Genomic DNA, 22,924 nt, shown 5'->3' on the forward strand with positions numbered 1-22,924 from the left:
ACTGGCTCTGTGGGGAGGGGAAGGCAATGTGGGGATGGGGCAAGGCAGAGGCTGAGTGGTGGGGGTGGGAGAAGAGGCTGGCTCTTTGGGAACAGGGCGAGGGGCTGGCCCTGAGGATGAGATAAAGGAAGGGGTTGGCTGTGTGGGTATGGGATGGAACAGGATTTGGTGATGGGGGGTATAGGATGGGGATAGGGTCTGTTTTCGGAGTGTAAGGGATACTGAGTAGGGAGGTAGGGCAGTGATCACTGTATTGTGCGGGGAGGGAGAGTAAGCAAGTGTGATCATGTCAAAGTTGGCTGTGTTATGGGATAGGAGGCAGGAAGGGAGAACAAGGTAGCTGTATGGTGAAGGGAATGTATGAGGAATAGGGATATATTAGGAAGTATGAACAGGAATGGATGGAAGGACATGGGGACTCAGTGTTCTGATGTGGGGAGGAGAGCAGCACTGGTTATATGTTGGGGAATGGGAACAGGAGACTTTCAAACAGAAAAACATCTCCATCTAGTACTTACCATGTCTTCTTCTGTGAAAGTTTTCCATGTATAATATGAATGGACATGGCCTGGTGATGTTTCTTTAAAGCGCCAAGAGGCGTGGAGGACAGATGTCAGGTTATAAAAGGCAGCAGCAAGCAAAGAACTCTGTGTCCAAGGCTGCTCAGCAGCTGTGAATGTCAGTCCCCAGATTTCCAGGCTCTGCTTAAATGTATGTGTGACCGTATACATATATGTGTTGCCGTGGGTGCCTGCATTGCCATTTGCTTTATCCATCAGTGCATGGGGAGGCAACAATGATGCTACAAAACAAATGCTTGTTGGGAAATACATTACAAAATAGGTAGGCCAGGCCTGTTGCTTTCACTTAGAATGTGCACTGTTTTTCCCTTGAAACACTGTTACATTTTACAAAAGGTGCTTGGAGAATATTGAATATTTCAGGGGGTTGCATTTTAAGTACATAATACAAAGCCAAATATTCATTGATATACAAACTGATATGGTGTAATAGGTATTGTTGCTTTTAAAACTACTTAAAAAATCTGCATAAGGGATTTTCTGTGTTAGTGTGATTATTTTTTCAAACTACTTATTTATTTAGGAAGTTTTAACAAGTTTACAAATCCTTGCCATGTAAATATCAGAAACAAAACAATTCATTACAACAGTTAGCTTTCGTTTAAAGAGATATTATACAGGACTATATTCATCCAATCTTTCTGTTTAACAGGGTATTACCATATTACAGAATGAACATCATTATAACACATGTCATTTCTAGTGATTTTTATTATATTGAGTGAAATCTCTGTATACACATTTAACAGACCAGGTATGTCTATCAAATATCAATATTCAAAAAAATTGGACAGGTGTACTGGTGTTTTTGCAGGTGAATGTACTATGTCTGAATATTGAATAAAATGCAGCCAAACAGCTAAGTATCTATCTGTCCTCTGTCTGTTTTGCTGGGCACATAATTTGTGTGTTAATTTTTCCATAACCACAGTCTTCCATATTTTTTGAAGCATTCCTCCATATTTGAACTATTTTTCTTTTTACAATGAGATGCTACCAATAACCTAGCAGCTACTAGCAGATGAGAGATTAATTCTTTATTTCTTTTGTGTGACCATTTCACTAGAAAGTCCCAGGATGATTACCAAAGTATCATTTGATAATAAATAGCCAATAGTTTGTGATATGTGGCTACAGATTGCATCCCAATGCTCTCTAATGACTGGACATGTCCTGCATACAATCTCATCTTTCACCACAGTTTCTCAACATTTATCTTCATATAGTCTCTCTCTGTTTTTAACCTGACTGGTGTGAAGTACCATTGAAACAGTATCTTAAAGAAATTTTCTTTTGTTGTGCTACAGATGGAGGTTGCTGGTCCTCTTCGACAAATCAAACCTAATTCCTCTGGAGTAATTTGTCTAGCCACATCTTTTTCCCAACACGTCATATATGAACACTTTTGTTAGGAAAGGTGTCTGCAAAGATCGATATAAATTAGTTATAATTTTTTTGTTTTCTAATCAATAGCCTGTTTATTTTTAAATAACCAAATTTGGGTAGTTTAAGATTTGTTGTAGACAAGTAATCCAAAAGACCTTACTGAGAAGAGAATGGTGATTATTTCTCAGTAGACCTTGGCTGTCACTGCAGCAGTTTAAAAAAAAAAAAACCCTCTAGAAAACATTTTTTTTCGTAGTAGCATAGTAATATTATATTTAACTGATGAAAACAGCTGTGTCCCAGAAACATCTGAAGGAGGCAAAAGCACTGAGGGAGGAAATCTCCATGAGGATCTCCTTATGGAATTGATCCTCTGTTGTTCCTTCAGGGTACCCTTTTTCCCTTGAATGAACCATGAGACCCTCTTCTAAACCGGATGGCTCTCTGGAATCCACAGGTGGGTAGGGCAATTCATAGAGACTCTATGCCTCCATGCAGGCTCTGGCCACCAACAGCTCTCTTGGAAATCCAGTGGATCTGGCCTGCCTGTTGCTTCTGAGGCATGCAGAGGGCATAATCTCTATAGAGGGAGCCTGGAGCTGTGTTATCTCCTTTACTTAACTTCCATTGGGCTGGAGGGAAAGATTTCTTTCTCTTCCCCTTGGCTTACTTGGCTTACCCGTACCATTCTCCAGGACCCAGGGAGCAAACTCTGCAAAGATCAGAGTCACAGATCCCTCCTTTCCATGAAAGAGGAGTGGAGGAAGATCAATATATGGCAGATAACTTTTTCCAAAAGTTATTAGTTTGCTTTGTTGCTGTACCCCACCATATCCACATAGGGGTTATGATTGTATGTGCACAGGGAGTTTCTGAACGTACTGTGGATCACCTCCCAAGACTAGTAGTTACTTGCCTTTTGGCTGAACGCTGGAAAACGTTAGTGCATAAAACACAGCAATCTTCCAGCTTTCCACATATAATCATTCTTTGTTCTTCCATTCAAAGACCTCAAAGCACTTAATTTTGTAAAGCCTCACAACCCACTTGAGATGTATGTAATAAAAAATCTTCTCATTTACAGTTGGGAAACCGTACTACAAAGCACCTACATGACTGGCCCAAAGTTATACAGGGGTAGAATGCCAGATCTGGTGGGTCTGTGGCCGAACAGAACCCAGATCTTCTGATTCTCAGTTCTTTAGCCACAAGAACATCATCCCTCCCCCACCCCCACTTCTAGTATGTATGAACTAGGGTTGTCGATTAATCACAGTTAATTCATGTGATTAACTCAAAAAAGTAACCATAATTAAAAAAATTAATCACAGTTAATCACAGTTTTAGTCACACTGTTAAACAATAGAGTACCAATTGAAATTTATTAAATATTTTTGATGTTTTTCTACATTTTCGAATACTTTGATTTCAGTTACAACACAGAATACAAAGTGTACTGTGCTCACTTTATATTATTTTTATTACAAATATTTACACTGTAAAAATGATAAAAGAAATAGTATTTTTCGGTTTACCTCATACAAGTACTGTATTGCAATCTCTTTATTGTGAAAGATCAACTTACAAAAGTAGATTTTTTTTGTTACATAACTGCACTCAAAAACAAAACAATGTAAAACTTTAGAGTCTTCAAGTCCACTCAGTGCTACTTCTTGTTCAGCCAATCACTAGGAGAAACAAGTTTGTTTACATTTACAGGAGTTAATGCTGCCTGCTTCTTATTTACAGTGTCACCTGAAAGTGAGAACAGATGTTCACATGGCACTTTTGTAGCCGGTATTGCAATGTATTTGCATGCCAGATATGCCAAACATTCATATGCCCCTTCATGCTTTGGCCACCATTCTAGAGGACATGCTTCCATGCTGATGATACTTGTTTAAAAAAAAAAATGCGTTAATCAAATTTGTGATTGAACTCCTTGGAGGAGAATTGTATGTCTCCTGCTCTGTGTTTTACCCGCATTCTGCCGTATATTTCATGTTATAGTAGTCTCGGGTGATGACCCAGCACATGTTGTTCATTTTAAGAACATTTTCACTGCAGATTTGACAAAACGTAAAGAAGGTACCAATGTGAGATTTCTAAAGATAGCTACAGCATTTGACCCAAGATTTAAGAATCTGAAGTGCCTTCCAAAATCTGAGAGGGACCGGGTGTGGAGCATTCTTTCACAAGTCTTAAAGAGCAATACTCCAATGAGGAAACTACAGAACCCGAATCACCAAGAAAAGAAAATCAACCTTCTGTTGCTGATATCTGACTCAGATGATGAAAATGAACATGCATTGGCCTGCTGCACTGCTCTTGGTCGTTATCAAGCAGAACCCATCATCAGTATGGACAGGACACATATCCTCTGGAATGATGGTTGAAGCATGAAGGGACATATGAATCTTTAGTGCATCTGGCACGTAAATATCTTGCAATGCTGGCTACTGTGAAATACGCAAGGGATATATTGTAATTGTCTCCCACTATTGGGGTGGGACACAGGATAGAGACTAAGGCCTGATCTACACTAGGGTGGGGGGTCGAACTAAGGTACGCGACTTCAGCTACGCGAATAGCGTAGCTGAAGTCGAACTACCTTAGTTCGAACTTCTTACCTGTCCAGACGCCGCGGGATCGAAGTCTGCGGCTCCCCCGTCGACTCCGCCACCACCGTTCGCGGTGGTGGAGTTCCGGAGTCGACGGGAACGCGTTCGGAGTTCAAACTATCGCGTCTAGATTAGACGCGATAGTTCGAACTCCGAGAAGTTGAACGCTACCCGTCGACCCGGCGGTAAGTATGGACGTACCGTAAAAGAGGACTATTTGAAAGAAACTTACCAGTTAGCATCTCCAGTAATGTGAGGAAGCTAATATGGTGTATGCTATGTATGACCCTCACTAGTAGAACACAGTAAAGACTACATATTGCTCTCAATGATTATAAACTCTCTGAGCAAGGCTTTTGTCTTGCTTTTTCTTTGTAATGCAGTGTGTATGCCAGTGGCACTGTATAAATATGCGCAAAACTGCTGTTGATATCTGAAGTCTGTCATGGCTTAAAGGCATCTCCACTGTATAGGAAAGTGCTTCTGGATAGGTTGTTTTGCACAAAACTTGATTTGTGAATACTTCCAAAGGGCACATAATTTAACTAGCATGACTTCTGCAATCTGGATTTTCATGGTTGCAGATAAAAATTAAGATAAAGGATCATGCTGCCCTCCAGTGGAAACTGTTGACATCTTTAGGATTTGTGCTATGTGTAAACCTCAATTTTATAAATGTTAGCCTTTTAAGTAAGAAATATCAATAATTATACTAATTTTATTCTGTAAAGGGAAGAATAGATTTTTTCCCACTTCCAGAGTAAGTGAAATGTGTAGATTAGTGTTTGTCATATTATAACTACAATTCAGAACCTAGTCTGGAAAGTTGTAGTGACGTATCTAAAGGCATTTCTGTGGCAAGCTGGGGAGGGCCTTGTCATGCATGCAATAAAAGAATGTGGGCGGACAATGTATCTTCCCATTCCTCTACATATAAGGAAATTTCCAATCTTCTCAAAGGAAAATGCTCTAGCAATTCTGCCATCTCGTCATAGGTCTGAAAATATAATTTATCTGTCTCCATCTCTGAAACTTGAAAAATAAGAAAGATAATTTTCAGTCCTAAAGCAATAGAATTCACATCAATTGTTTTTAAGTATAGTTTTAACATTAAGCAGTCTTTAAATTAGGATTCCAGAAAAAGTGTAGCAATTTGGCAAAGTTTACCTAATATGACAATTCATTTAAAAATTCAGGTAATTAAGAATAACTGGTTTTGGACAATATAATTTTTTTTTATTCTTTGAAACATGCAAAAAAGCACAGACTAGAAGGAACGCAAAAGACAGTCTTTCATTCAAAGTGTTTTTTATTAAATAAATCATCAAACAGATTTTCACTTATGATCTTGAGTTGGCCAAGACAGTTAGCAAATTTCCCGATAGAGGTATAACTACACCGTAATTAAAAAACCCACACTGGCCTGTGTCAGGTGGCTTGTGGGCTGTTTAACTGCAGTGTAGATGTTCAGGCTTGAACTGGAGCTGGGCTCTGGGCCACTGCGATGTGGGAGGGTCTCAGAGCTTGGGCTGCAGCCCAAGCCTGAATGTCTTCACCACAATTAAACAGCCCCTTAGTCCCCAGCCCTGCGAGCCTGAGTCATGGGGCCTGGGCCAGCTGCAGATATCTAATTGCAGAGTAGGCATACCCTATATAAACACATGCACATACACATTGATGCGACTGTACTGTACATTTTGGAGCAGTGGGAAACTTTCAAACACCTTTTTTTTTCTTTTCTAGGAAAAAACAAACTATGAAGTCCCAGAACTTTGGTTTGTTTTGTCCACAAGACCATACCTCCAGCAATGGAATTATCACAATACCATGCTAGGGCAGTGGTTTGTTATTCATGAAGAAGAATGGGGTCCCTCCCTTCTCCCTCCACTCTGAATTGCCAACACCACTTTCTGCAGCAACTATGTTTTACTTGGAGGGCTTTCATCCATGTATTATCCAACCGGACACTGTTTAACTTGTGGTATCTAATGGGTTCATAGTACAAGGTGGTACAATTACAGGCCTTTTAAAATTATCTAAAAATCATGGGATCCAGGAGTTACAGCATCATTTGCACTTAACCTCAACCATTCTGATAACACTATGTCTCAATCAGTGGCTGCCTAGTCCAGCTGCTCTTGAGCCAGTAGGTGGTGCCAATGTGATGCTCTGTACCAATACAGACAAGATATTAGTTCCCCTGGAATAACACTTGAGTAATTAACACAAGACACATAACAGGGTATGTACTACATTTTTTTACATGCCTGATGTGCACATCCCAAGCATGTGTACTTCAACTAACATACCCAATTTTTGGAAGAACATATAGGCTCGATGACAACACATTGCTTACACTTTATAGGCGAAATTCACTCCAGTGCAGAGAATCTATACTACTTCAGCCCCTCTTAGGTTCTTGTGTAAGTCTCCCTGTACTGGCATGAATTTTTCCGTCTTGCAAACAAAACGTCAATTTATATAACATTAGTCATCAAGAGGTGCCTGTACTTATTTAACTTTAATAGTATTTCACTTTGAATACATACACTTCTGTAGCAATAAGGGTACATTAGATGACTACCCTAGAATCTTTTATCATGTCATACATAACTATCACGTACAGTGCTTTATAGAGATGGGCGTGAGCTACAACATTTCTTTCTGGATTTCAAACCTTCCAAAGCTGGGAGATGGTTGAGTTTGGGGGAGTTAGTTCAGCTCATTAATTTTTCTTTAGAAATTGGAACTGAGTTTGAATTTCAGATCCTGAGAGTTTGACTCTGGATCCAGAGTTTTGGATTCAGTCCCATCTCTGATTACATACTAAATGCTTGGTGATCAGAAGATGACATTCAAGTATGCCAGTCACTGAGATAATTTTCCTTACCAGATTCACTTAGAGTGCTTCCCTGAATTAAGTCAATTATAAATTATGACAGGTCATTAGTTCTAAAATGTTTATTGGGGAATCAATACTGTGACTGGATCTCAGGTTCATACAGTCCAGGACATCTTTTCTGAAACAAGATCTCATAAACCTCCTTTCATTGTCAGATATCTTGCAGGTCTCCCTTCCCCAATAACTGTTTCTGTTGAAGGAAAATATATTGTCCTCATCAGCAGTCAAGAACTTGCAGGATCAAATCCTTCATTTGCCATTCCTGAAGTCATTCATTTTGAATTTTGGTACCTTTTCATGAAGGTTGGTCATTTGTCTAAAAAGTATCATTTTTTGGTTTTTGATCCAAAAGATGTTTCCACAGGAGTGAAGGAAGACCAGTGATTGTTACACACACAATACGTGAAGAAAATCTCTCTTTGCTGCTATAATATACAGTAACTCCTCGCTTAACGTTGTAGTTATGTTCCTGAAAAATGCTACTTTAGGAGAAACGATGTTAAGCGAATCCAGTTTCCCCATAAGAATTAATGTAATGTAGGTTCCAGGGAATTTTTTTTCACCAGACAAAAGACTGTATTATATATTGTATATATTATATATTGTTTGTTTGTTTAAAACTTATACTGTGTGTGTATATATATATATATATAACGAATACTGTGTATATATATATATATAGTTTGTTTAAAACTTGTACTGTGTATATATATATATATACACAATATAAGTTTTAAACAAACAATATATAACATATACAATATATACAATGTATAATATATACAATATATAATATAGTCTTTTGTCTGGTGAAAAAAATTTCCCTGGAACCTAACCCCCCCATTTACATTACTTCTAATGGGGAAATTGGATTCGCTTAACATCGTTTAGCTTAAAGTCACATTTTATATATACACAGTATAAGTTTTAAACAAACAATTTAATACTGTACACAGCAATGATGATTGTGAAGCTTGGTTGAGATGGTGAAGTCAGAGGATGGGATATTTTCCAGGGAATGCCTTACCGCTAAATGATGCACAAGCACTCGACTGAGCCCTCAAGGGTTAACACATTGTTGTTAATGTAGCTTCACACTCTACAAGGCAGCACAAATGGAGGGAGGGGAGACAGCATGGCAGACAGAGACACACACCCTATGTGTGTGAGAGAGAGAGATGCGCATTGCCCCTTTAAGTACGCTGATCCCACTCTAAATACATTGCCTTTTTAAGTAGATCCGCAAGTTGAGACAGCAGCTGCTGCTAGCAAGCTCCCTCTGTCCTGAGCCCTGTTGTGTCCCACCCCTGCTCTATGGAGTTGGGGTAAGAGGGGGGCCAGAAGCAGGGGGGAAGGGGACACCCTGATATTAGTCCCCCTCTTCCCCCCCCCCCTCCCACATAGCAAGCAGGAAGCTCCTAGGAGCAGCTCCAAAGCAGAGGGCAGGAGCAGCACGTGGCAGTGGGAGGAGGGACAGCAGAACTGCCGGCAATTGATAGCCTGCTGGGCGGCTGCCGCACAGGGAACTTAGGGGAGTGGGGAGCTGATAGTGGGGCTGCCAGTCCACCCTGGTTCCAAGCCCGCACCAGCTAGCTGCAATGGGCTGCTCTTTCTGCAAGCAGTGGACAAAGCAGGCGGCTGCCAAACAACGTTATAAGGGAGCATTACACAACTTTAAATGAGCATGTTCTCTAATTGATCAGCAACGTAACAATGAAACAACGTTAACCAGGACGACTTTAAGGGAGGAGTTACTGTATCTGTACACTACGCCAACAGTGAACTAACAATATGTCTTTCATGATGGATGTGAGAGTTCCTGGTCTTTTCTGGTTAAGGTGTTTAGTTGTTGTCAGCATTGTTAGTCTGCTGCAACATTTGTTCTCTGAGGCAGACCACTGGCTGCTGCTATCTTGATCCTTCATGTATGCTGTGTTCATGTGTCTCTTTCCTGTATGTGCTTTATGGTACAGATGAAATGTTGCAGAAGTGTATGAAAGTACTTCGTAATTATATCCAGTACCACATTTCAGCCTAAGGTCTCAAAACATTTTAAAAACTCGTAAGCCTCATCTAAAGATTTTTATCAATTTAACCATTTTGGTTACCTGCGTAATTTACTGAAAAAGTTAAATTATGTCCCTTATGCTGGAATAGTTTATTCCTCTAAATTTCACCTCTGATGAAAAGCAACCACATCTGGAGTTTAATACAAGCTGTCCAATAGCACACAGTAACATCTCTTCTGTTGGAGATGGAACTTCCAACAGCCCAATGAGCCTCAACGCTGTGCTGAGGCTTTGGTTCAGTACTGACCTAGAAGGAAGACTGCTGCCACCTTCACCTCCTGAAGCACCTATGGCATGTATTTTCTTTAGAGGGTTACAGTCCTGCATAGGATGGTATGTAACTCTAGCAAACTGAGTCAGCAACAAAAAGTACTACCCTAATACTAAATATACTCTCCTCCACACCTCCTCCTCCCACAAACTGGATAAAGCCAGTAACTGTCTGGATAACCAACAATAATCCTTGCTATTGGATAAAGAGAAATTTAGATTATTTTAAAAAACATTTTAAAAGTATTTCAAGTTCAATTAGACAATAAAAGGACAGTGATATTAGAATCACATTGTTGATGCTGTTCTTAATTCTTTTGCATAGAAATGCAAGGAAGATCACTAGGCAGGTGCTTTCTGAGTCTGTGTCAAGATCCACAAAATTATCCCTCTTGAATCAAAATGACATAAATGGAGGCTAAACTGTAGCCTGGTAATCCCTCTCTCTTTGCATTACTAACGGGATCATCTTTTTTCTACCTACATCAGTACTGTGACAATCTGTCTCTGGTGGTGTTTTTGAATGCTATGGCTATTAACAGATAACATGCCTGCACCTATGCACAGATACATACATCATATGCAAGTTTTCAAAGCTGGATTACATGTGAGAGAATACTGTCAGTTTTTTTTAAAAAATAAAACCAAATAAGAAAGAAGCAAATTGTTTAAAACAAAGCATTAGTCCAAAAAGAAAGATGCTTCTAACATTTTTTTGATAGTTACTGTGCATCACAATTGTGGATGGAAAGACTGAGTCATAAAATGAGAGTGCAATAGAAAACTATCTTGGTTTGTTTTTTAGTTTGAGCTGCAGTGGCAGGTGTTATAAGAATGAAGACTTTTAGGCTAGAGCTATGGACAATAACTCTTCCATGCCAAAAACTACCTGATAATTTTATTATCTCTGATTCTTTTACAGTTTGTGAGAGGCTCTCTGATCGCCGCCTCATGCACATATACCTGAGGTGATAGATCACAGTGTGTATTAAGTCTGAGTGAAAAGAGGCACGTGCCCCAAAACAGTTTATTATCTAAAAACATGGTATAACAGGTGTGTAAAATAAGCAGTCGGGATGGGTGGATGAGGTAACAGTAACAGAAGCATGTTTCATCATGTTATTACACCTTTGAACTGTTCACACAGCTAATCAGCAGTAATAGCAACCTGCTACCTACTGAAGCATTGTAGGCATTGTCGTAGAGGTGCCTTTTTAGGAAAGATCTGAAGGAGAATAAGGAGGTAGCCATATGGATTTTGAAAAGGAATCTTTCCCTTGTGTATAGGTAAGCATAAGAGAAAGTGTGAAGGGAAGCAGATAAGCAGGTGATGAAGACTGGCATCCTTGGCAGAGCAGAGGTAGGGGTTTACCTCATAATAGAACAGTTAATTAGGTAGATCTAAATTAAGAAAGGCCATAAAAAATCAAGGAAAAGTTTGTAAAGTATTTGTTGCAGTGGAGGAGGGAGAGCCAATGGAGGGACTCAAAGGGGGGAGTAACGTAGTTAGAGTGACAAGCCAGGTAGAGTATCTTAGCAAAAATAATTTGAACAGAGTTGTGGGGTTGCAGTGTCAAGGCCAAAAGGAGTATCTATTCTTAAGGTCCTGAACTCCAAAGCAGCTGATGCAGGTAGAGTGAGAGTCTGAAAGGTTGCCAGGTTGCAGACTTACTGTAAAAAAATGGTGTTCTTGCTGTGGCTGTAAGGCTTCAAGCTGGGGAGAAATGAAAAGCGATTATGCTTCTGCCATTATATTAACAAAGAGGTACGTTTTAAAACCCTCTTTTTGTCATCCCAGTCACTGCAAAGCATGTTATCAATTTATACCGTGGAAAAATAAGTCCCTGCTGGGGACTGGCAACACACATATGATTCCCTCTCATGCCCTACTGTACATCATTTAAAAATGTTCATTGAAGCATCAATCTTGCAAATGCACAGCATACAGAACTGTGATTTCTTCAGTGGGAGTTCTGCACATGATGATTTGCAATATGAGGTCCAAAATTGTCAGCACTGATAGGTCTGGTCTATTAACTCTGTTCTGATGCCAATTACAGTGTAATACAATAGTAATGTACCAAATTCTCATTCTAGGGCTGCTGAGCATCCTGGCTACATGGCGGGCATCAGTGAGCAGTAAGATAATAGTGAAGTGACAGCAGGGAGTGATGGTCCTTAAGAGTGTACATTTCCCAACTGGATGCTGGTTATTTCTATTGCTCCACAAAAACACAGCTGCAAAAATATGTATCTGATTATAATGGAGATTAGACCTAGATGTTTTTAGGTCGTGGGAGGCATGAAGTGTTTGTTTTTGTGTGGACATGTGTGTTTGATGCCACCTAATAGCTCTATACTCAGGTATCTTGCCCTGAGCACTCTTCATCTTTTTTTCAGATGAGAAGCAGTAGGTTCTCAAACAGTAGTTTAGGAGGGGGAAGAAATTTTAATTTAAATATCTTTCTTTCCACTTTCTGAGATTGGCAGTTGTAGTCTAGATGCAGATGTAAATGCACGTAAAATAAAGTAGTGTAATTATCACTGCAAAATGTAAGTAAATCTAAAGTGCATATAATATAGTATTTAATATAAATACAACTGCTGTAATTTATCCCTGCTGGAGTGTATCATTCTTCTTATTGTGTGGTTTATTCAGTTCTGGATTTCAGTGACCCCTTCAGTACTGAAGTTAAGCCAAGAATCCTACTTATGGGACTGAGAAGAAGTGGGAAGTCTTCCATTCAGAAAGTTGTCTTTCACAAAATGTCTCCAAATGAAACCCTTTTCTTGGAGAGCACTAACAAGATCTGCAGAGAAGATGTTTCCAACAGCTCCTTTGTTAACTTTCAGATATGGGACTTTCCTGGGCAAATTGACTTCTTTGACCCTACGTTTGACTATGAGATGATTTTCAGAGGCACTGGAGCACTGATATTTGTTATAGATTCTCAGGTAAAGAGAAAGTTATAAGGGTGGTATTCAGGCCACCTGTTTGTCTTAGTCATTTTTCTCCTCCATTTATAGGCAAATGGAATGCAAACACAGAGACAGTCAAATTTTCAAAAGCACGTAAGGGACTTAGAGCCTAAGTCCTATTGACTTTTAATGGGACTTAGGTGCTTTTGAAGACTATAACCACCAATTACAATTAAGTTGACAGAGTTGGTGATTTTTTAACCTCTTTTTTTCAAATAAAGGTTCAAAACCTAGTTTTAGTTTTTATTTTAAATGCAGAAATAACTAGTCTGCTTTAAAGTCTCTGGTTCCTTGCATGGACTTGCTAGTGATGGCAATTGGGCTTTTGTGCAGGTATAGGACTTTATGATCACAGAAGTTTAAAACAAAGGAATTTTGAACTGTAGAAGTGTCTGCAAGTGTCTTATAAAATGTAGCTTTTTTCTCGTAACTGTTTGTCATAAGGTTGTGGGTTTTATTTTTTCCATTATTAGGATGATTATATGGAGGCCTTGGCTAGGTTGCATCTCACTGTGACCAGAGCTTATAAAGTGAATCCAGACATCAACTTTGAAATCTTTATTCATAAAGTGGATGGCTTGTCTGATGATCATAAGATTGAAACCCAAAGAGACATTCACCAGAGGACAAATGATGACCTTGCAGATGCTGGATTGGAGAAAATTCACCTCAGGTGAGAGAAGCAACTGTGCACAGAGTCTTCTGGAAAAGGATAAAAGCCATTATTAATGCTAAAGCCAGAACCAGAGCAGCCTATCTGATAGACAGTTTATCACTTTCTAATTTATTGACGTAGCAGGCAACAAGAATTTATTAGATATGACTATTAAGGGAAAAGATAATGCCTTTGACTAAATTATTCAGTCTGTAGAAAGAGCAGATTATTTTAGAAAATTGGAAATAATGCACTTCAACAAACTGGGCGCTACAGGACAGTAGAAACTTCAATGTGGTTCTTGGGACTTGTGAAATAAAAAATGCCATCATAATGATATAGTGCTTCACAAACATGCTAATTCATAGAGTAGCTAATCACTTTGATGGCACCTTTTCATTTTTAATTTCATCCCTACTATTTTCAAGATGTAAAGCAATACATAAAAGCTATGTAGTATTGCTCTCCCGGTATACAGAAAATGCTTTCCAGAGGATATTGAAGTGGGAACTAGATCATTAAATTCCATATATAGAATAGCTTTGCAGTATCTATGGTTTCATGTATTCATATTGTGTACTGTCATGTTAAATATAGCCCTGAAAATATATGTAATTGTTTTAATTATTGACTTCAGTTTGTTGAAGAACTGTGTTTTAGAAACATTATGCAACTTCTGATCACAAGGGAAAAATGCATAACTTCAAGTACTTTGTGTTTCAAAATATTTTACATGCTCATTATGACAGATTCAGAATGTTCCTTTTATATGGCTAAAAGGAAAATATGGTGACATTTTTTCCAGCTTTTATCTGACAAGTATATATGATCATTCTATATTTGAAGCCTTTAGCAAAGTGGTACAGAAACTAATTCCACAGCTCCCAACACTGGAAAACCTCCTTAACATCTTTATCTCAGTAAGTATTTTGTGTACTTTCTAGATTTTTGCATAGAACTGATTGAATACAAGAAAACTTGTGATTTATTCTGTAACAAGTGAATCCTAAAAACTGCTAAGTGCCTTTTTGAGAGATGCTGTGCACGCTCAGTTTAAAGTGAAGTCAGCTGGAATTTAGGGTTTCTACCTCATGTCGGATTTGGGCCCAAATCATTGCAAGATGTACAGAACAGTGTAGCTGCATTTTTTTCTAAGCTGAAAATATTTTGAGATCATCAAATTATTTTTCAAGGTTAGATCGCGCATAGAGTGAGCTGACAGTCATCCCTCATCTGTTTAGACATTGGTTTGAATGTGACCTAGATCTGTGTGGTATGGCTTCTGTTTGTTTGGTTTTAAATATCACTTGACATTTTCATAAATTATAAGGCCAGAAGGGATCATTGTGATCATCTAGTCTCACCTACTGCATAACACAGGCCAGAGGTCTTCCCTGGATTAATTCCTATTAGAACCAGTGTATATTTTGTAGAAAAACATCCAGTCTTGATTTAAAAATTGCCAGTGATGGTGAATCCACCACAGTCCTTGGTAAGTTGTTCCAACAGTTAGTTAAATTTGCTGTTAAATTTGTGTCTTACGTCTCATCTGAATTTGTGTAGCTTCAACTTCCAGCGTTTGGAACTTGTTCTATCTTAGTCCATAACTTTGAGAATAAATAAATGATAATTAACTGATCTTCCAGCAGACTAGTAGGGTGGGTAAGACTTTACAATTTGACAGAGTGGGGTGAGAAAACTGAGACAGAGAAGTTAAGTGAACTAGTGAAACTGCGGCCAGAGATACTGGACTGCTTGTCAGTTAACACCCATTCCCAATCTCCCATTATTATAGAAAGTAATTGAAAAGGTGGTGGTTGTTCAGTTCCAAAGGCACTTGAACAACAGTACTAAAATACCATGCTGAGCATTATACAAAATTTAAAACAGATAGCCATATAGCAGTATCCTGGATAGGTTCCCATTTGGGTGACAGCCTTCATTGGTGTTGACAACATGCCAGTCGCTAAGACTCAGGGTCATAAATAATCTTATATTGGGATCAGCTGCGCATTTTGGAACTAGCAGAGGGTTTGTGCTGAACCATTCTGCCCCTCTTGAGATGATTGACCATAGGCAGTTTCTTCAGTGACTGAGGGATGTTCTGGTGGTGCCCTGTAGGTGTTTTCAGTCATGTCTAGAATGCAGGAATCAGTTGGTAGTGATAAACAGTTCTTTGTCAAGTCCTTGAAAAATGGTGTCCTTGAAGGATCTGTACTGTATCTCCCATGTTGCGCAGGGTATATCTTGCCAAGGAGGTTTGTCCAACTCGTAAACACAGGGTAAATATAATCAGTAAATCAGTGACATACAACTGCCTATCTCTTGCCCTATGCACCTAGTAAGCTCTGCAACATATGAACAACACTGTCAGTGTGATGGCTCAGAACTGTCTTATCTTCAGTGTTGGGAAAATCAAATTCTTACTCCTGGGTAGAGGTAATCAGATAACAATATTAAGAGGCTTGTTCTTCCTTCACGTCAGAAATGATAAATAAGATTAAGAATCTTTATACCAGTTTTGATCAGGCTTTTTCCATAGGAAGCCATGTGTTGGAGATGAAGGGTGGTTTTTTTCAGTTGAGCAATATGCACAGGTTATGTTTTCATTTATCCCATTAAGACCTTCCAACAGCAATAGTGATCTATTGTTGTAATGATTCTGGGGGTGGAGCAGTTGTTGCAGAGTTTCCTGTCACTGGGAACTCTTTCAGAATGCAGTAACATATTTGCAATCATGATCATAATATGCCTGTCCTGTAGTCTTTATGGTCTACCTACCTCTTTACAGGCAGCCAAAATAAACTTGCACTGTTGGTCCTTAACTGTGTAGGCCTTTGCTACATACAAATCCTTCCTTTTGAGCCTCAGTCATAGGGATGTTTGTTGTTTGGTTTTGTTTTTAGCAGGTGATTGGTTTTTGTTTATTTTTAATCAATGTCCCCTAGGATATAGAATTTGTTTGGTCCAGGAGAGATAAAAATCAATAACCGTTGAATTAAAATAAAAGTAAAGCTTGCTTTTGTTGTTCATATTGGATTTTGTTGTTGTTTAAATCTGACACTCTCTTGAAAAACTGAAATAGATTGTTGTAAATCCAATCTAAAAGGTTCAGATCAAAATCAGTTTAATATGTTGGAATGGATCAATATGTAACAAAAAAATGCAAAATACTAGAAATCAGTATGTGTCCTGTACACTAGATAGCTTATTGAATAAAAATCCTAAATACAGCTGGATGAAAACATGTTACAGGCCTGACTGTGGAATGACTTCGATATTCCTTAAAACTCCATATATATTTAGGGACAAATCCTGACCCCCTTCACTTTGAGGATAGACACACACTTTGTTTCTGTTCCTTGATTAGATAAATATCATACATCTTAGCTATCCCATCAAAATTAAGCAACACAGCTTGAATTTCAGCTATTGAATATCTTTAATCAATCCATAGAGTAAATAAATGTACCAGACATATTTGATTACTGAGGAAATGGTTATTTGTTTGTTTTGTTTTTCATTTTTTGCTTGCAGATATTCAGCAAGCAGAAAGAGGCTAAATGAATGAGAAATTATTCATTATGAATTACTCAGCTATATTGAAATCTCTTGGGAAAATCTCAGTCCCAGAGCATTCTAAGGGGCAGTTACTGCAAACACTCACTACTGGACATAATCCATGTGAGTAGCCCCATTGAAGACAATGGGACTATTACCGGGCATAGTGCTTGGTAGGCATTTTTGAGCATGGAGTATGTCTTTCCTTTATGGAAAACACTTAGCATGTTTTAGATTTTACTACAATCTAAGTAATGAACACTTTTTAAAGATTGTGTCCCAAATTACTTGTGAATGCTTAGATCCTTTGTCTGCTGCCATTGAAGTCAATGGCAAATTTCCATTCAGTGGAACAAGGAGTGGGAGCAGGTATTTGCTTTTGATCTGTTGTATGGCATTCTGAATACTTGGGAGGAAGTAACAACAATATCAGTGTTTTAAATAGCATAATCCTTCATGTGACAGGAATGTACTGGCAATGTCTTTTTAACTTTCAAGCAGAGCACTAAATACTTTGTTGAATGTAAAATCATAAACATAAAGCATTAATTTCTAACATGCCAAGTTCAGTGGTTTTGTTTCATTCTCACAACCTAACTTACATATACTACATATATGTACTATATACTGATGAATAAGATGAGTAAAATTATCAAGCGCCTAAATCCAATCTCCAAAAGTGACGTAGGGTATGTGTGCAGCACAGCTATACTCCCATGACTGTCCTGTACCAGCCAACTCGTGCTCGCAGTGCTTGGGCTGCGTGGAGCTGATTCACTGTTGTGTGGACATCTGGGCTCAAGGTGGAGCCTGGGCTGTAGAACTCTGCAAGGTAGGAGAATCCCAGAGCCTGAGGGCTCCAGCCTGAGCACAGATGTCTACACAGCAATGAAACAGCTCCGCAGCCCAAGTCCCATGAAGTTTGCAAACCTGAGTTGGCTGGCACGAGCCAGCCTCAGGTTTTTCTTTCCTGTGTAAATATACCCCTAGGCACCTGGGAGGCTACATCTCATTGGTAGTCAATGGGATTTAGGCCCCTACGCCACTTAGGCACTTTTCAAAATGTTATCTGATATCTATGAAAATTAAAAGTAAATATTCTCCATTTTTACAAGAATTAATTTTGTTAAACCAGATGTCTGCATAAAGAGATGTACATGTTACCAAGCCAAAGATTTAGCTTGGTGGATAGGGAATATTTCACTTCAAAATACATCAAACAGTTACATGTTGTTGGCTCTGACACCTGCTGATGAAAGTGAAGTTTTTTTAAAGAAACTTTAAAGATAAAAAAGGCTAAAATTGATTTTTAAATTAAGCTTCACTACAATAGATTTAAACTGGTCGTTTCAATCACCTTAGTTTAAATTGATTCACCCTAGCTTCACCCCTTTTAAATCCAGTGCAGCTGGATATTACCTCTTCCTTCCATTTCTTTTTCCTACTTATGTATTATCTCTCTCTCAAATTTGTTCAATATGTTTACTTTTAATTTGTGTTTACATTTTTGGATATATTTAGAAACTATTTTTATGTTGCATGTTCTTGTCTGTGAAGTGTTTTGTGTACTCTGAAAACAATAAGAGATACCTTATTTAGAAGTGGGCCCAAACTACAATCACAAGTGCACATCCCTGAAACTTCAGTGCTGATTTTTTTTTTTTGAGGTAAAACAAACTTGATTCACTTTCTCAAAAGCAAAACGGTACATTAGGCACAATCCCATCTAAGTCTGTTAGAGTATTGGCAGTGTTTACAATAAGGGCAAGACTGAGACAATGATATTTCAATCATTCTTCCCACACTTTCCTAAAAAGTAACATAATGCTGATATTCTATGCACTTCCTATTATTATTACTGGAATATTTTAGGGTATTGACTTTTTATTATACCTTACCTAAGTAACAATATATAATGATATTGATCCTTCTCTTTTCATATTTTCAGACTTCTTTCTCTCTCTCTCTCTCTGTACCCTTTTCTTTTTTTTTTTCCTGTCACTAATTTTATCTGAGCAATTTCTTCTTTCCTTCTGAATTCTCTCATCCACCCTCTCCTTTCTCCACTATAGGTATACTGATATATGAAAAAGCATGTTTCTAAAAGTCAGATTTTCTTAACTATGTTGATTATGCCCTCTTAGATTATAAAACTCTGAAGATTTTAAAAATCTATTTTACATATATCTATATGATTTTTCTTTATTCTGTATTTCTCACACTTGAAAATACAAAATAGATTAGTCATTTTCATTCTTGTTTATAGAACTTTACTATTCAGTTTCATATTCAACTCATGTTTACAATATTTAAGTTTCAAACACGGCAGGAGACTAAAATAATAGGGGAATTAAATAATAATTTTCATTGAAATTAAAATCTTGTGTTTTTGTAAAACCTGAATTTTTAAATGAATTTTGACATCTGCTGAAGTACATGAGGAATTTTTGTGTGAAAATGAATCCTTTTTTATTTTTTTTTTTTATTTTTAAATCGTACAGATGCCATTTCGGTCATCTATGACAATCAAATATTATATTTTTGTTCTTGGGTTTTGAGGAATTGTAAGAGATCCAGAGCGTATAGTTTGTAAATTTCAATAATTGATTACTAGAGAGTGTTATTAAGAACAATCTATGGTGTATGTTTTCCCATTGAAATAAAAGAAATTCAAGCCCATGACACCTATTATTACTGATGGGAGTTCCCAGGATTAGTTCCCTTTGTGCTGATGGATGAATTAGAGGTCCTTTAAAATTAAGCTGCCCAAAATGTTATGGGCTATTGTGCTGAACAATACCCTGGGCTGAAATCCCTTAATTCCTGGAAATGGGAGAAAGGTGGCAGGAAGGTCACTTTAATCTATAAATGTTTATTAAATAGTTCTTTTGAAAGAAAACAGTACCGAGTGAAATTTAACTGAGTTTGTCTCAACTACAAAAACTGTTCATCAGAGGTTTTCAAGGCTTCTGATGGAATTATGGAATTGCTGTAGCACCAGTTCAGACCCATATTAGGCAGCATAAATGGACTTTTACATATACCTTTAAAGACTATTTTAAATATTAAATAATATTAAATATTAAATAATATTTTTCTTTGTTTATAGAATTCTGGGATTGAGAAAGCATTTCTGTTTGATGTAGTCAGTAAAATTTATATTGCAACGGACAGTACTCCAGTGGATATGCAAACTTATGAGCTCTGCTGTGATATGATAGATGTTGTTATCGATATTTCTTGTATCTATGGGTAAGTAGATTGTTGTTAATCATGCTTGTTAATCTTCTTTAGCCACATTATTAGGCTAGAATATATTATACGGTAACTAAAAACTAAATGTCCTACAGATTGGAATGACTTCGAAACATTGCAAATTTACAGGTAACACTGTACTGTATGTCGAAGTGAATGGGAAATCACCTAAGGTATCTCAAATACATGTAATCTCATGGAGACTCTAAATATGCTATGATAATAGCTATGGCCTTACCTAATTCACGGTCCATTTTGGTCAATTTCATGGTCATAGGATTTTAAAAATCATCCATGTCATGGTTTCCGATATTTACATCTGAAATGTCATAGTGTTAAAACCATGGGGTCCTAGCCCAAAAGAGGGTTGTGGGGAGGTCTCAAGGCTATTGTAGGGAGGTTGTGGTGTTGCCACCCTTACTTCTGCGCTGCTGCTGACGGAGGTGCTGCCTTCAGATCTGGGCAGCCGGAGAGCAGCGGGCAGCACAGACATGAGAGTTGCTTGGTCTGTGTGGGGTCATCAGTTTTTGGGGGGAGAAAGGGCTGGCCTTACGGGTGGGTGACCGCCTTTGGCCTCATGGTCAGAGGGTGCTGTGGGTATTTCCCCCACACACACCTGCCAACCCAGGGGCCCTTTAACCGTCGGGTGCTGGGGAGGGGCAGTGCTGGGGACAAGGTTCCGGAACCTTTGCAGTACCAGGAAGGCTGGGGGGCCATGTCCCCCATTATTAACATGGGTGTAGCTGGGGGCCACCCCTGCCCCCCAAACTATACCCATGTTAAAAGTGGGGGGCATGGCCCCCTTGCTCCCTTGGTTCTGGCTCCCTGTACAGTGACCCCTCCCTCTGTGATTGGGGAGCAATGGGGGCAGGAAGCAGGGTGAGGGCGCAGAGCTTCCTGCAGCCAGGGAAGGTTCATGGCGATGCGTCTGATCGGCCCCGGGAGTGGCCTCTGCAGGAGAAGAGGAAGTCTTGTCCCTCCCTAGGCCTGCCAGGACTAGCAGCTGGAGCCTGGTGCATGGTAGGAGCCCTGTCTGGGGTGCCCCCAACTCTGCCCTTCCCTGGCAGATTTCATAGAGGAGACAAGATTCCGTGGTCCGTGATGCGTTTTTCACAGCCATGAATTTGATAGGGCCCTAATAATAGCCATTAACATAGAAATAGGGAGTGGAGGGGACCATCCTTTTAAAATGACATTCTTTTGTGAATCTCAGTGTTGAATTTCACACACAAATGTTTGCCATTTTGTTTTAAAAACGCAGCTCCCATTACTATGTTTGTTTAGTTTGCCACCAAATGATACTCCTTGCCTCCTTCCTCCCCATACTCTTGTTACCAGCTGTCTTGAGTTTCATTTTCCCATCCCCTTCCATTAGCAATCATACACTTCACTGCTGTAACTGTAAATCTTCTAAGGTACCTGTTACAGCTTGATCCTGAGATGTGTGGAACATCCACTGTTCCCACTGAAGTCAGGCTCATAGTGATATAGAAATAGTGCATCCTGGAACACAGCCCTCTAAAGGTTAATCCATAAAATACTCAATAGAGAATGTGTGGTGGTCTTTGGTACCTGCAAACACTACAATAGGTCTTTAACGATAACAAGTGGGCAAAGCTCTTTCTAAAAAAGGTAGCATTTGAATCATTTGCCTGGCTCTTAAAGTTTTACAGCTCTGTTAAATGTACAAAGCATAGTTTTGGCTGAGGTACAGTACACATTAGATTTTTTAAAAGGGAGAAAAATTGTAGAATGTTCTTAAAGTTTATATTTTATTACAGATTGCACGAGTTCAGATGCTTCACTAATCTTACAAAAGCTCGTGCCTTGCAGATACATACAATAATTAGGGATCAGTTTCTGTGACATTATATTTTAAGGAAAAGGCTGCTGCTGTGTACATCAAAAATAAACACATCTAATTTATTACTTGTTGTGCACCATTAGTGGACATGGTACCTTATATATGTGTGCACAAACTGTGACTGTCCCATGCGCTCTTTAAATAACTGTTTAGCATTTGTGACCAGTTAAAAATCTCTATTTGTCATCTTACTGAGATATAGTGTAGTTTAGAGACATAAAGTAAGACTTGGGTATACAGATATTTTTTAATTGATTAGGATTATTTTAGCTTGCAGAGAGAGAGAAGAGTAAATGATAGAGACATTAAACTGCAGAGAAGCTGCTCTGATACCCATTTGACCTTTCCCCAAATACAAGACCATATAATAAATTGAAGACAAATGTAAGAGGAATAAAAGGAAATGCATATCCACAGAATGTGGAATCTTGAACTTGCTGCCCCAAGATATTGATGCGAATAGTTCATGAGACTGGGGCACATTACCCATTTAGAGTAATAAAATTGCTATGTGCATTTACACTACTGGGATCATATTACAAAGTTTATCACAGGTATTTGCTGATTATCAGCTTGAGTCAGGAAGAAGTCTCTCTTCTTGGTATACTGTTGCATAAGTAGGAGCGTTGTGGGGAATTTAATGCATTGACCTGAACTATCAGTCAGCTGCCACTGCCCAAATCAAGTTTCTATACTCAGAATTATCAGGCCAGAACAGAGTAATTGTTTCACAGTCTTTATCTTGTTTGCAAATTAATAAAAATGCAAACAAGTTTGTGGT

The 22,924-nt window shown here is 38.5% G+C and overlaps 1 protein-coding gene across 2 annotated transcripts in view; it reads left to right on the forward strand.

Moving 5' to 3' along the window:
* The window catches only part of RRAGD (Ras related GTP binding D), a 34,896-nt gene that overhangs the window by 1,564 nt on the left and 10,408 nt on the right, over positions 1 to 22,924 (forward strand). Inside the window, exons 2-5 of one of the 2 annotated variants that reach the window (XM_039532711.1) lie at positions 12,489 to 12,784; positions 13,282 to 13,481; positions 14,269 to 14,383; positions 20,134 to 20,276. In XM_039532711.1, the coding sequence (XP_039388645.1) occupies positions 12,489 to 12,784; positions 13,282 to 13,481; positions 14,269 to 14,383; positions 20,134 to 20,276 (754 nt within the window). The remainder of the gene's footprint in view (positions 1 to 12,488; positions 12,785 to 13,281; positions 13,482 to 14,268; positions 14,384 to 20,133; positions 20,277 to 22,924) is intronic. The other variant, XM_039532712.1, reaches the window with a different exon arrangement.

This window comes from Mauremys reevesii, linkage group 3 (genome assembly GCF_016161935.1).
Source record: "Mauremys reevesii isolate NIE-2019 linkage group 3, ASM1616193v1, whole genome shotgun sequence".
Lineage (NCBI taxonomy): Eukaryota > Metazoa > Chordata > Testudines > Geoemydidae > Mauremys > Mauremys reevesii.